Source organism: Mercenaria mercenaria, chromosome 16 (assembly GCF_021730395.1).
Source record: "Mercenaria mercenaria strain notata chromosome 16, MADL_Memer_1, whole genome shotgun sequence".
Classification (NCBI taxonomy): Eukaryota; Metazoa; Mollusca; class Bivalvia; order Venerida; family Veneridae; genus Mercenaria; species Mercenaria mercenaria.
The window spans coordinates 45490224-45506244 of NC_069376.1; the positions used below are offsets into that span (position 1 = coordinate 45490224).

At 35.2% G+C, this 16021-nt stretch overlaps 1 protein-coding gene across 4 annotated transcripts in view; it reads right to left on the reverse strand.

The window, feature by feature from the left end:
- The window catches only part of LOC123539918 (zinc finger and SCAN domain-containing protein 21-like), a 104059-nt gene that overhangs the window by 22836 nt on the left and 65202 nt on the right, over window positions 1-16021 (reverse strand). The window contains exon 5 of one of the 4 annotated variants that reach the window (XM_053526920.1): window positions 4382-7173. The exons of the other annotated variants lie outside the window; for them this stretch is intronic. Within the exon in view, the coding sequence (XP_053382895.1) occupies window positions 5609-7173 (1565 nt within the window). The 3' untranslated portion in view covers window positions 4382-5608. Of the gene's footprint in view, window positions 1-4381; window positions 7174-16021 lie in introns of those variants that run through there. 4 annotated transcript variants of the gene reach the window in all.

Genomic DNA, 16021 nt, shown 5'->3' on the forward strand with positions numbered 1-16021 from the left:
GTATGACTAAAAATTTACACCAAAATATAAATACGTAATATGGAATCAAAACTATCATACCTCAATGGAATCATAGAGACACAGCAAAACAAAACACGTGCTCAGACCCTATAATTACTTGCCTCTTATGATCATGAAAGGGTAAGACTTTTTATACACAAGTTTTGGCAGGACCATATGGAACTATTGTAGAGATATATCATACAAGAGCGTCATGATGACCCTAAATCCTTCACCTGAGTAATATGAACCACATGTTTCAAATGGCAAACTGATGCTAAATTATTAGAAAGTAGGTCAGTAGGTCACATTCATGGTAACTAAAAGTCAGTTTTAAGATTGTTATGCAAAACTGTACATGTCGTCCAAATTTCAAGGCTGTATCTCAAAAAACAAGAAAGTAGGTCAGTAGGTCAAAGTCACAGAAAGGAGACATGTAATCACTTCGGTACATCAGGTAAATATAATTAAACAGTCTAGGAAATATGATCTGATAATTTTTGAAGTATTTTTTCCTATATAATTCATATAACAAGTGACCACCAGGGCGGGGCCTCTTTTCACCCCAGGGGCATAATTTGAACAATCCTGTTAGAGGTCCACTAGGCAATGATATGCCATATATCAAAAGGCCTAGGCCTTGAACTTTCAGACAAGAAGATTTTTATTTTTCTCCCTATATAGGTCTATGTTAAACTTGGGACCTCCGGGGCAGGGCCTCTTTTCACCCCAGGGTAATAATTTGAACTATTTTGGTAGAGGACCACAAGGCAATGCAACACACCAAATATCAAAATCCTAGGCCTTTCAGTTTCAGACAAGAAGATTTTTAAAGTTTTCTCCTATATAAGTCTATGTAAAACTACCGCCGATGCGGGGCCTCTTTTCATCCCAGGGGCACAATTTGAATTATCTTTATATTTATAGAGGACCATAAGGCAATGCTACATACAAAATATCAAAGGCCTAGGCCTTGCAGTTTCAGACAAGATTTTTAAATTTTTCTCCTATATAAGTCTATGTAAAACTTGGGACCGCCGATGCGGGGCCTCTTTTCATCCCAGGGGCATAATTTGAACTATCTTCATAGAGGACCATAAGGCAATGCTACATACAAAATATCAAAGGCCTATGTCTTATAGTTTCAGATAAGAAGACTTTTAAAGTTTTTTCCTATATACAGTCTAGTAAAAAAAATTGAGGCCCCCCGGGGCAGGGCCTCTTTTCACCCCAGGGTAATAATTTGAACAATTTTGGTAGAGGACCACAAGGCAATGCTACATACCAAATATCAATGGTCTAGGTCTTGTGGTTTTAGACAAGAAGATTTTTAAAGTTTTATCCTATACAAGTCTATGTAACACTTGTGACCCCCGGGGCGGGGCCTCTTTTCACCCCAGGGGCACAATTTGCATAATCTTGATAGAGGACCATAAGATGATGTCACAAGCCAAATATCAAGGCTCTACGTCTTGCGGTTTTGGACAAAAAGATTTTTAAGGCTTTTCCTTTTGGTTGCCATGGCAACCAGATTTCTGCATGAAATTAAATTCTTTGAATAATTTTGAAAGGGCCATTCACAAGGATCATTCCTGTGAAGTTTGGTGTAATTCTGCCCAGTGTTTTTTATGAAGATTTTATTAGAAAATGTTGACGGACAGACAACGAGCGGTCACAAAAGCTCACCATGAGCAAACTAAACTATGCAAATACTGAATAAACTAGTAAGGGAAATAATCTAAACAACATTCTCTGCCAGAATTTTGTTAGAGTTCTTTCCCTTCCCATGCATTTCATTTCATGTAACTTTGAAATACACTATTAAAGCTATCCTGCATCTTAAATTTTCTTTGCTCTGGTGAGTAATCTAAATGTTAATGTAAAACAAGCAAAAAATGATTCTAGATCTTTATTTCTTCAACACAAAATACATGACTGTATTCTCAAACATGTAACTAAACAGAACATTGAGTAAACTTTAAAGAAGAACAGTAAGGTGGACATGTTATATAGCACTTGCTGATGTAAAGGTCACAATACGTGAAGCTGTTTCAACTCTTTGGCAAAAAAAAAAGAAACAAGAAATATCTGAAACATGTAACTCTGCAATACTAAAATATTCAAAACAATTCAAATCAAATTGGATGCAGAAAACCTGCATCAGGGAAAACCCTGTCAATGTACTCATAACACCAAAATAACGAGCTTTCCTGAGCTTTTGCAACAAATTATTTACAAAATAAAAAATCTTGAGAAGGCTATCAATCAAATTTAAACAAAGCTATAGGAACAAACTGGAATTTTCATCAAAAATATTGATGAATTTGGAAATTTATGCAAAACACAGTCCATTATAAGGATACAAATGATATAATTTGTCTTAGTTCATGTTGCTTTGAACTTCTATGAAGAGTCCTTTACACTGCTAAATTTCTAAAATGGACTGGTACATCATTCAATTTTGGCAGTACCATTTATATTTGAAGGGGTGTTCACTTAAAATTTACGGACTGAATACCGAACAGTGCAGACCATGATCAGCATGTGTGGACATGCAAGCTGATCATGGTCTGCACTGGTGGCAAAGGCAGAATCACTTGCTGCCAGCAGGCCAACAGTTAAAACCCCAAAAGATTCAAACATTTCAAAATCTGAATGGGTAAGTTGTTCAAAGAATTCAATTGAAATAAAAGAAATCTGTCAAAAGCTGAAGGAAAACATAGGATACCTTCAGAAATATAGAAAAAAAAACATATAGACATTCACAAAATGTAAAAGAAATTTAGAAAATTAGGCCTTGTTAGAAGGCCTGCTTGAGAACAAGTCATAATGATTAAGGATAAATAATCCCAGGGTAACAATCAAGAAGACTGAAACATTCTATTATTTACTGACTTAGAACAAGAAAACTGACAAGTGAAAAAGTGACTGGTGAAAACTGACTTGTGAAAAACTGACTAGTGACAAAAATGACTAGTGAATACTGAATAGTGAAAAAGTGACTGGTGAAAAATTGATTGGTGAAAACTGACTATAATGAAAAATGACTAGTGAAAACTAACTAATGAAAATCTAACTAGTGAAAATCTGACAAGTGAAAAATTTACTAGTGAAAAATGACTGGTGAAAACTGACTAGTGAATGTTGACTAGTGAAATGTGATTATTACAAACTGACTACATACTGGCTTATGAAAGTAACATTCAATCAAACTTTCCATTTTTAATCCACACAAACTTATTTTTTCAGCCAAAATGGCTGTACAGGTTTACTTACAAGTATATTTCACATTTTAAAGATATTGTATTCTTGCATACCAGACGGGGATTTCTGGTATCTTTACCGGTGCTGGAAAAATCCATCTTACACCCCGGGGTGTAAGATGACTCTCGTGCTGTAAATGACGTATGATGAACTGCATATATGTAGATGATTTATGTAGTAATTTATATTTCATTTTGAAAACGGAATAAAAATTCAATACCTTGACAGTTCCTATTGGTCCCTGATAGTATATTTCTCGATGCAAATCACGTTATTTTATCAAAAATTCATAACGTTACGCTGTAACTGACAAAACCAAACCGGAACTAAACATTGTTGTTTGTTTTGAAGCGTCATGACGTCTTTCCTGTTTACGGACGTTGGTTTCCCGCGCTTTGTTTTAATACACTGCCATAAGAAATAGTTCTAAAAAGAAAGCCATTCGATTGATTTTATTTTTATTATTATTTCTTGAAATCGGTATGCAAGAAAAAGATTCTGTCACTGGTTATAGGTGCAGATGGAAATATCCGGCTCTCGGGTAACTGTTTAGGCGGTAACTCAGCTGGGAGCCTCGTTACCGCCTAAACAGTTACTCTCGAGGCCGGATATTCCCATCTACACCTACAACCGGTGAAAGAATCTTATAATATCAACTGGAATATTATTTTTATATCAAGAAAAATGATTTTGTGGATCAACATAACATCAACATCAATATAGTACAATTAACAATGATTTTACAGAAAGAACTTATTCAGTTATTAAAACAATAGATACATTCAAAATTAAAAACAATCACCAAATTTAATGCAATACTGTACAAAATTCAGCTGATAATTGAGCCGTGCCATGAGAAAACCAACATAGTAGGTTTGCGACCAGCATGGATCCAGACCAGCCTGCGCATCCGCGCAGTCTGGTCAGGATCCATGCTGTTCGCTTATGGTTTCTCTAATAATAATAGTCTTTGAAAGCGAACAGCATGGATCCTGACCAGACTGCGCGGATGCGCAGGCTGGTCTGGACCCATGCTGGTCCCAAACCCACTATGTTGGTTTTCCCATGGCACGGCTCATATATACACACAAAAATTATGCACATTTTTTATGTTTTTATGAAATGCAGCTATATTTCTTCCATTTTACACCACATTTCATCAGTGCGATTGATTTTCTACATTAAACTACTACATCATCATTAATTTTATCCTTTTACTTTCTCACTACTGTCACAATTAATGCACGATATATCAAAGTATGTTTCAGTGAGATAAGCTTTTAACTATAGGCAATATCTAATAATATATACAAACAAAGTAACAATAAAAAAAACTGATTGAAAAAAGTCTTTTACTTTGAAAGAAAATCACATGGTGAATTCAATGTCTTTTGAAGCCGACTTGACTTGGTAACAAGCCTAAATACCATAAGGAACTTCATATTTTCCAGTTGATGAGCAACCAGCAATCTGGTTACAGATCGAGCTTATGATGATGAAGAAAAACTATCAAAAGCATATCCATCAAGTAATTACAGGAATAAAATAAAAGAGTGTTCCATGAGCAGGACAATGCTCCAAATACATCATATATATAGCCATGCTAACAAGAGCTGTCCATAAGACAGCATGCTCAACTTTTCTAAGTGCTGGACTCTGAATTAGAGCTTTGCAAGTAAAAACTTTATAAACTTTAACCAAACAATTCTAAGTTAAAATGGGGCATAACTCTTGTCAAAATTCAAACATAGTAATGGGGATTGTTTCTCCTGGTGTAGATTTTCATGGTAAATAACTATTGTAAGTTTCAAGTCAATAGCTTTGATAGTAACAGAGATATTTGACTTTATCAAAATATTCTAAGTTAAAAAGGGGCATAACTCTGTCAAAATTCAACTCTGAAATATGGGGATTTTTTCTCCTGATGTAGACTTTGATAGTAAATAACTCCTTAAAGTTTCAAGTCAAAAGCTTTCATAGTGACAGAGATATTTGACTTTATCAAAAAATTCTAAGTTAAAAATGGGCATAACACTGTCAGAGTTCAAATTAGAGTTTTCAGGATTGTTTCTCCTGGTGTAGACTTTGATAGTAAATAACTATTTATTTAGTTTCAAGTCAATAGCTTTGATAGCAACAGAGATATTTGATTTTATAAAAAAAACTTTAACCAACGCAGATGCCGACACTGGGGCAAGTGAAATCTAAACTCTACCTTTCTTCGAAAAGTGAAGCTAAAGATAGAACTTTTACAAGTTTTCACAAAAATTATTGTTCACAAATGTATTGAAAATAAAATCCATTGCAAAAATTTCTGCTATAATCTCAGATAAATGTAAAATATCTAAAGCAGATCCTCGTCATTAACTCCTTCTGGATGTTTTTCCTTATGCAGCTTGACAACTCTGTGATTGTGAAGAACTTTGTTGCAAATCAAGCAGGTCAACAAGTTTGCTGCATGTTCAAACTTATGCCTCTTAAGATAATGCTTATTACTATATTTCTTCTGGCATATGTCACAATGGAATATTTTTTTATTTAGTAAGTTGTTACACTGGACTGGGTCTTTATGTAGTAACTTATCACAACAGACTGTGCCTTTCTGTACTAACTTGTCACAATGGACTGAGCCTTTTTGTACCAACTTGTCACAATGGACCGGGTCTTTCTGTACTAACTTGTCATAATGGACCGGGTCTTTCTGTACTAACTTGTCACAATGGACCGGACCTTTCTGTACTAACTTGTCACAATGGACTGGGCCTTTCTGTACCAACTTGTCACAATGGACCGGGTCTTTCTGTAATAACTTGTCACAATGGACCGGGTCTTTCTGTACTAACTTGTCACAATGGACCGGATCTTTCTGTACTAACTGGTCACAATGGGGTTTGTCTTTCTGTACTAACTTGTCAAATTGGACTGGTCTATTCTGTTCTAACTTGTCACTAGGGACTGGGTATTTCTGTACTAACTTGTCAGAATGGACTGGGTTTTTCTGTACTAACTTGTCACAAGGGACTAAGTATTTCTGTACTAACTTGTCACAAGGGACTGGGTAGTTCTGTACTAACTTGTCAGAATGGACTGGATCTTTCTGTACTAACTGGTCACAAAGGGGTTTGTCTTTCTGTACTAACGTGTCAAATTGGACTGGATCTTTCTGTACTAACTGGTCACAATGGGGTTTGTCTTTCTGTACTAACCTGTCAAATTGGACTGGTCTATTCTGTTCTAACTTGTCACTAGGGACTTGGTATTTCTGTACTAACTTGTCAGAATGGACTGGGTTTTTCTGTAAGTACTTCTGTACTAACTTGTCAAAATGGACTGGGTATTTCTGTACTAACTGGTCACAAAGGGGTTTGTCTTTCTGTGCTAACATGTCAAATTGGACTGTATTTTTCTGTACTAACTTGTCACAAGGGACTGGATATTTCTGTACTAATTTGTCAGAATGGACTGGGTCTTCCTGTACTAACATGTCACAGTGGACTGGGTTTTTCTGTACTAACTTGTCACAATGGACTTGGTCTTTCAGCACTAACTTGTCATATTGGACTTGGTCTTTCTGTACTAACTTGTTACATAGGACAGGTTCTACAGCTTCTAACTTGTCACATTGGACTTGGTTTTTCTGTACTAATCTGTTACAGTTGTTTGGATCTTTTTTCTTGTTTATTTCAAATTGAAATTGTTTATGATGACTCCGGTTGTGTCTGTTAAGAGTACTCTTCTGTGAGTATTGTTCTGCACAAATGTCACATTTGTATTGTATTTCAGCTTCGCCCAAATGTTTTCGCCTATGCTGAATCAAGGTACTCCTACGTGAAAATGTCTTCCCACACAATCCACAAAATGACCTTTCTTTGCTCATTCTTGTTTTCTGACTTGGTTTCCTCTGTTTAACTGAAATTAAAGATGAAACAATTACAGTCTTCAAAATTTTTGCCATTTAAATGCATTCCTTTACAGTGTTTCCTTGTAGAGTAGCCTTTATTTCACCAGGTGCTGGAAGGTAATGTGGTTAGTAGTAACTCTCACTATTAAATAGACTTTCATCACTATACAAGTCCCACCAGAAGCAGTTTCTGTCAGCTGCTATGGTAATTAAGTATTACTGTGGTCCACAACTGAGCCTAGTATAACACTGGTGCTTCCAACACATTTTCATGAATCAGAAGATCACCAGTTTTTAAGATCTTTTTTGATAAATAAAATTAGGATGCCATTGACTTGCATAAGGAATACTTAGTAAAGTTAGTAATTTGTTTGCAGTGTTGCTTTTTTTGTTGTGTTTAAGTCACTCACACACAGTTAAAGGTTATATTGCAGGTGTAGATCTTTTCATAGTGGAGGAAAATCCCAGGTGCCTCTCTGGGTAGCATTTCATCAAGTCCGGGTACCTAGGTAGAACCACTGACCTTCTGTAAGCAAGCTGGATGGCTCCCTCACATGAAGAATACTACACCACAAAATGAGGCTTGAACCAACACCAGTGACGGGCAAGTAATTTTAAGTCAGCGACCTTCACCACTCCGCCATGGAGACATTTTGCTGTGTTGCATCTAGCAGCATTTTTCCCATTATAGTATTTAAAGTATTGTGAAATCAGATACTTTGGCATGGCTTAGAAATTTAAATCAGTTCAAATAGTGGAATATTCGTGATATATATCAGAGAGCTTTTGACTATTTAAAACAAAAAACACCCTTGAAATATTTCATTTACAAAAATATGAACAGTTAGCTAATATAGCAAAAATAAATCTCTAATGGAAATTTCTGATTTTACAATACAAGAAACATGGAAATTCCATGAAAACCAGGTTTTCAAACTTTGCTTCAGGACATCATGTTCTTTCTAAAAATGTGCCATGTTCTGTTATACATATTTGATTGTAACGAGTCAAGTTATTCAGAAGTACAGCATAGATGTTGCAGTTCCATTATGAAATGGTCCACATGCATACTGAGGTAGTAGACTAAGGTACACACTCTGCAACCAGCTCACTTTAACCCTTACCCTGCTATGAACTTGTCCATCTTTCAATTTGGACAGTACCATTTACTATTAAAAGGGGTGCATACAAAGAAGATACTGACTGAATGGCAAACAGTGATGATCATGATGAGACTGCATCCACATGCAGGCTGATCATCATCTACACTGGTCACAAAGGCAGAATCATTTGCTGCCAGCAGGCTAAAGGTTAAAACATTCAAACTTACAGTCCTCACACCAGTTACATCCCGCTATATAATGCTACATACCATGTTTGCATACAATTTTTGTACACAAACTAAAGATATTGAGGGGAAACCATTTATTGTGGGTTTTTTTAAGAAATTAAGACTAAGACCAAAAATACAATTGTAATCCAGTTCATCATTAAAGCTTGCTACCAAGTTTGGTGACATAAAGGCAATCCTAACCTAAGTTATAAAGCAGACACCACCTTTTTGATGATCAGTGACTTTTTTCCAATTCTAGTAACTGAAACCTTGACCCTATGGCATCTAAATGGCTCGTTTTTATGACACCCATGCAGTCTGATCATGATCTGCACTGTTCGCTATTCAGTCAGTATCTTTTAGGTAAGCACCCCTTTTAAATGTTAATGGTACTGTCCAAATTGAAAGATGGACAAGTTCATTATAGAAATTTAGCAGGATAAGGGTTAAATGACTGATGACAAGAAAGTTTAAAACAAAATCAAGAACAGATTTGTACATTCTATTCTGCATGAAACAGTTCACTGTTTAAGGGTAACGATTAACATATTGAAACCTCATGCAGGATTGATAAATGAAACAATGAAAAATGACAAAAATTCAAATTATACAGAACACAGTTTAGGTAATACTATCCCTATTACCGGTATGTTAGTTTATTGTTCATTTTCTTGTGTCTCTAACTTTCTTACGTTCATTTTCCTGTGTGTTTATACCACTTGCTTGTTAAAAGTCAAAATACTTATTACATTTAAGAGACAATTATATATATCAAAAGTTAGTTTACACCTGGAGACGGACAAAAACCCACCGGACAAAAACCCACCCAGTGATTTTTACATAGGCGGACAAAAACCCATCTATCTTTTTTCCAGGCGGACAAAAACCCACCCTATATATTTTGTAGGCTGACAAAAACCCGCCTGATACATATTACTATGTATATATAAGGGTTAATTATGCTGTCAATTTTTTACACCTGCTACACATAAAATGGCATAATAAAAAACACTAAATTCCTTTTCCTCCCTTTTCCATTTGTGATAATGTCTTTCATATGAAACTCATCCGCATGTTTGAGATCAGATATGTCATTCTTTTATAGCATTTAGTTATAAATGTACAGGTGGATAGTGTAACCAAAATATTTACTCTAGGACCAGAAGTATACCAAGTAACTGCCAACTTCCCAACACATCCTCAGCGGTGGGGTAAACTGTGTCATCATAAACATGATTACAGAATCTATGTTTAGCTTGGTCACTTTTAGCTGCCATGGAAACAAGACTGACCTCTAGACTGACTACCTTGAGCTCTTCCAGTAGAGCTCACTCAGTTGGCTTCTCATATTAAAAACTTTCACTCCAAAATTAAAATACAGGAGCACTGTAAAACATTGACATGTCACCATTTATCAGCAAATACAAAGGCATACATTTTTTTCTTTTCAAACTGACAATAAATGCGTAACAAGTGTCAGACTGTCACAAAATATGCCCCTCTAAATATTCAGTTCATAATATAATAATGTATCATAAAGGTAATAACGGCTTAACCCGGTATGCCTTGTTAACCCCAAAAAAGAGTAAGAAAGAGTCAAGGTATTTGTGAGGTTCCATGTAGGATGAAACTGACAATTGGATGAAAACTGTTTGAATGGACAAGGCTAATTTCGCAGATTCCCAGTAATTCAAAGGCCATATTCCAAGACTGCCCGGGGCGATTTGGCTGGAATAATATATATATCGAACTTGATATTATGCCCAGAAACATTGTCAGCAAGTTTAGTGATAACTGGATGAAAACTGTTCGACTTAGAGAGCGGACAAGGCTAAATTCGCAGTTTTTCTAACACTTCAAGGGCCATAATCCAAGAGTGCCTGAGACGATTTGACTGGTTATCAAATTTGGCCGAGATATTATGGCCACAAAAATTGTCAGCAAGTTTGGTGACGATCAGATGAAAACTGTTCGACTTAGAGAGACAAGGCTAAATTTGCAGTTTTTCAAGTAATTCAAGGGCTATAATCCAAAAGTGCCAGGGAGATTTGACTGGTTATTGAACTTGGCCAAGATATTATGCCCACAAACATTGTCAGCAAGTATGGTGAAGATCAGATGAAAACTGTTTGACTTAAAGAGCGGACATGCTTTTGGACGCTGACTGCCGCCCGCCACGGGTGTTCACATTACATGACCTGCTCTTTCAGACAGGCGTATAAAAAATGTTTTCGAAAGTATCAAATGCAACCAAGCAAATATACTACAGACTCTTGTTAAACTGTGGTTGTTCATGAGAAGTAATGACTAGAGCAACACACTCTGCTCCTTATCGAGGCCAAACTTTCATTAACCTTCACCCTGCTGAATTTCTAAAATGGACTGGTCAGTCATTCAGTTTTGGTAGTACTACTTATCATCCAAAGGGTTTTTCACTGAAAATTTACTGACTGAATAGTAGACATGCAGCCTTATCTTGGTCTGCACTGGTCACAAAGGCAGAATCACTTGCTGCCAGCTGGCTAAAGGTTAATGAATATTGGAATGCACTCGATGATCCCAAAAGATAACACTACAATGGCAGACATTTTTTCACCCAACTGTTACTGATATGTACAGTACAACCTCTTTACATCAACACTGAAGGAAAAACTGAACTGCTTATAATGTATTCTTTATGCTATTTTGACATTCTTCTGCAGTAATAATGCTGAAATTATATAATATACAGATAATGCTGCAAATCGTTTTTGGTCTACAGCTGTAAGAATTAATTCTAATGTGAAAAAAAAGAGTATTGTCTTCTCTACAGAAGCATCTGCTATATGGAGGTGTCTGTTTTATGGAGGTGTCTGCTCTTAAATTGATTATGCTCTATTATAGCTGCATCTGCTCCAGAGAGGTGTCTGCTCTATAGTTGCATTTGCTAAATATAGTGGTATGGCATCTGCTCCATAGCTGCGTCTGCTGTACAGTGTCTGCTTTAGAGAGACCTCTGCCCTTCAGAAGTGCTCTATATAGATTTGTCTACTCTATAGACATGTCTGCTCCATAGAGATTTCATTAACAGAAGTTATACAGTATCACTTCCTTTATTTCATTACAGATGGAAAATCATCACGGATATGTATGAGCATGTGTGATTTTAGATGACTTTTCTGGTTGAACCGCTTGCTACAGACACTACATTGGAACGGCTTGTCTCCCGTATGACTCTGCATGTGAACTTTTAAGTTGAATCGTGTAGAGAAGTCCTTCCCGCATATATTACATGGCACTCTTCCAGGGCTTCGCTGGGGCAGGCCAGGCACTGAAACATAAAAGTTCAGACTTTATTCTTTTTGAATATTTTTACCTCTAAGATACTAAATAAATATGTAAAGTACGGTAACTACTTAAATCTGTTTATCCTCTTTGTACAACACCTCATTCTTTCTAAATTGGGTACAATTCTTAGTGAATTTACTTCTCTAGAGCACACACCTTTGTTCCACAAAAGCAGTCTATTATCTTACCTAAGTTTCCTGGTTTGCGTCTGTTCATGAATAAAATATTCAGTACCCCTAACACCCCCAGCACCAGCTTAAGAATTCAGAAACACTGTCTTTTATCAAATCATCAGGAAGAAGATACACTCACCCTGGGATTTAACCCACAACCCAGTGTAGTCTGTAGATCTGCGCTCTCCCTACTCAGCTAAGCAGGAGGGCTAATTATCCTACATATACAACACTCAAACATTCTATTTTATATATCAATGATGACCCTAAATCGCTCACCTAAGCTTCAAAATTTAAACAATTTCACGATTTATTCATGACTGACCTAGTGTCCTAGTTTTTTTTTATCCCTTATGACTCAGTTTCAAAAAAGATACAGATTTCATAGACCAACCTGAACTGATTTCTATGTAAATCAGGTATAAAATTTAATCTAGACTTCTAGTGTGTTAGTAAAGTTTTTCTATCTTTATGACACAGTTACCCAGTTTTGACCCCAAAATGACTCAGTATTAAACAACTTGGTCTATATTTGGTAAAAGCAAACATTCTGACCATGTTTTACAAAAATCAGATAGAAAATGTGACCATTAGAGTGTTAACAAGGTTTTTCCACGTTTTCCACGTTGTGACCTAGATTTTATCAAGGCAATCATACTGGCCTAGTTTCATTGAAATTAGGCCAAAAATTGTGACCTCTAAAGTGTCAACAATAAAATTTCTGACTACAAATGATTACAGGTGACAGATTGTAACAACTTTAGGGTAAGGGAAACTAACAAGCTGAAAATGTTGGTAGTAGCTGTAATGATGGATAGTTATATCAGGCTTTGTTGAATCTGTTTAAACTGCCTTTTTATAGAAGATTTGATATCTGAGATTTCACAGACCTACAATTGTGCCAAAAAACATTGGCCTTAAAAGCCCACAGAATGTGTATTACTAGGCTTGGAACCGATCACTTCCACAGTCTATTTGAATCCCTACAGTTGTATACCAGTAATTGTCACAACAAACTTATTTCATAAATAAAACAACAATCATCAATTGGAAAATGTGAAAGTGCAAAACTGGCCCTTTTTCGATAAAATATTTATTTTTTTTTTTACTTTTTTATAAGTAATTTTGCACTTGAATCAGCAAAATACAATTATGTTTTCACTTAATTGTTTCACTTTTTGTAACTAATACTGGGATCACAAATAAATAGGAAACTGTGAAATTAATCAAAAGCACATTTTTTTGTTTGTTTTGTTTTAATTGCTCAAAGACAACATCATAACAAAACTACTACATATATCAATTTTTTAAGCATTATTATTGGTGTCAGTACATTAAATGAAATCATAATGAACATGTAAACATTATACTCAGTTAAACTGTGAATTCCATTTGTCATAGAGTGCCCCACAGGGTCTTGCTCATTCCAGCAGTGCATTAGAATTTTGCTCAGGTAGAGCCCCTGTGGATGCATTCCTCTTTAATGACAAACTATCTAGTGACAGGGGGTTCAGCCCAAAACTGTGTAAAGTGACAACAGTTCTAAAGGTTTTCTATTGTTTATTCCACATACATTTTTCAGTTTGACAATAATACCTATCAACAATAATGATAGTAAGTCCAGTTCACAATTTTCTACAGTATATGAAATATTTAATTCTCATGAAAGTCTTCTTCAGATTACTTCTACAATTTGTTTCATATGTGTCTTTATGTATTTTTGTGTATTCCTATGTGTTTTATGAACTTCTATGCATTTCTACACTTCTATGTACAATTCCATGTGTTCTACGCAACTGACTACTAAACAAGCCATTAATTATGCCATTTTGGTTAAGATATTTGCCCTGAAAACTATTTTATTTCCTTCAGTCTTAAAATCTAAAAATGATTTAAAAATCTATCATTTTGTTAAGTTGCTATAAAGAAATTAGCCAGTCTCAGACCTGTGGGTTGTATTCTAAAGATTATTAATCAATGAAATTCTGGAGAAAGAACAATGCAAAAGTTTGACAAGTAAATTTTGATAATTTTCCAAAATTGCCAAAAGCTGTCAATGAAGTTGATAAATATTGACACACAATAAAAGAGCTAAAATACTAGAAGCCAGTTTGATTAAAGCCATTTTAACATGGAATATTAATTATCTTAATTTCATCAAAATTTAACAACAAAAAAGTAAATACCTGCCAACAGGAAAAGTAGGATTTCCTGCATCTATACCTTTTTACAGAAAATTAAAATTATTCTTTCCTGCGATAAAAATTAAATATAAAGAAATGCAAATAACATGTACAAGCATTAATATATTCCACATAACCCAAGACTTCTATAATAGTAATAATTTAGAAACCTTATGTTTGAAATAAAACCTAGAATAAGCCAAAAGAACTTGTCCTTAAAATTTACAGTTTCACATATTAACCCAAGAAAATAGTGATAGACAAGCTGAATCAAATGATAGAAACAAACCAGCAATTACATAACTGGCCCTAAGATATGAAAGGCAAATGTGCCATGCTATCAATGTCCCAAAAGTTAAATGCAAAATAACCGATGCAAAATATGATTAGTGCTAAATGGCACATGCTAAATGGCAAGTGCTATATGGCAAATGCTAAATGGCAAAAAAAAAAATTATGCTAAATGCTAATTAAATGGCAAGTACTAAATGGCATGTGCTAAATGGCAAATGCTAAAGCTACTTGTGACATCATGAATGCTAATTCTGTAACTACATAATACCATTATCTGTTTCACTAATGAATGCAACTTTTATTTATCTGGAAAAATGCAATGTTCTATCATCATATCTGGAAAATAAGACCGGAAAGATTCTCTAGAATGTTTTAAAAACACAAATTTATGCAAGGAGACCAAAGAATATCTAAAAGATGCTAAATCCACTGACATAAGCATTTATAAGAACTTACCAATAAGTTCCAATTAGCATTTATCATTTGACAGTCAAACTGGCATCTGACATTGCACATTTAGCAATCAGCATTTTCCACTAAGAAGTTCACATTTAGCATTTTGCAGTTAGCATTGCGCATCAGTCTTCCATACATGGATTTTCCTGTTGTGATTTTTGTTTTGAGATCAGTCTCAGAATGTGACCTTGCTATTGGTCATTTTTTAAACTGTGCTCAAAAAAACCAATCAGATGTTGACTATTTTAGACTGGTCTCCTATCTCATTAAAACGATAACTATCACAAACCAATCTTGACAAAGTCTGTAGAGATGTCCAACAATAACTTGAATCAAGTAACATTAACTGACTATTTAATACTTTCACTTAAACACAAGATTCAAATGTTGATGCGATAGTAACTGTTTTCTTTTATGATGAAAAACAATTCAATTAATTAAGCACATTTTATTTTAAATAAATTAAGTTTTACTCAATTATATAATGTTGAAGTTAATAAAATGACTGACACAGACAAGCTAGCACATTTAGCATATCAGAAGAAAGTTTCTGGATAATCTTTTTATCAATGCCTGGCACTCACTTTAGCTTATATATGTTTAATATATAATTTGAAGTCATTGAGCTTGCAAGCGAGAAAACATTTTCCACTTTGCTTCCTTTAACTGAGTAATTGCAAACAACCTTTAGCTCCATGTCCTCTCATTTACCGCAGAACTAGCTCCATGTCCTCTCATTTACCACAGGAACTTATTCTATGACCTCTCATTTACCACAGGAACTAGCTCTATGTCCTCTCATTTACCACAGGAACTAGCTCTATGTCCTTTCATTTACCACAGGAACTAGCTCTATGTCCTCCCATTTACCGCAGGAACTAGCTCCATGTCCTCTCATTTACCACAGGAACTAGCTCCATGCCCTCTCATTTACCACAGGAACTAGCTCCATGTCCTCATATTTACCACACAAAATAGCTCTATGTTCTCTCATTTACCACAGGAACTAGCTCTTTGTTCTCTCATTTACCACAGGAACTAGCTCTATGTTCTCTCATTTACCACAGGAACTAGCTCTATGTCCTCACAT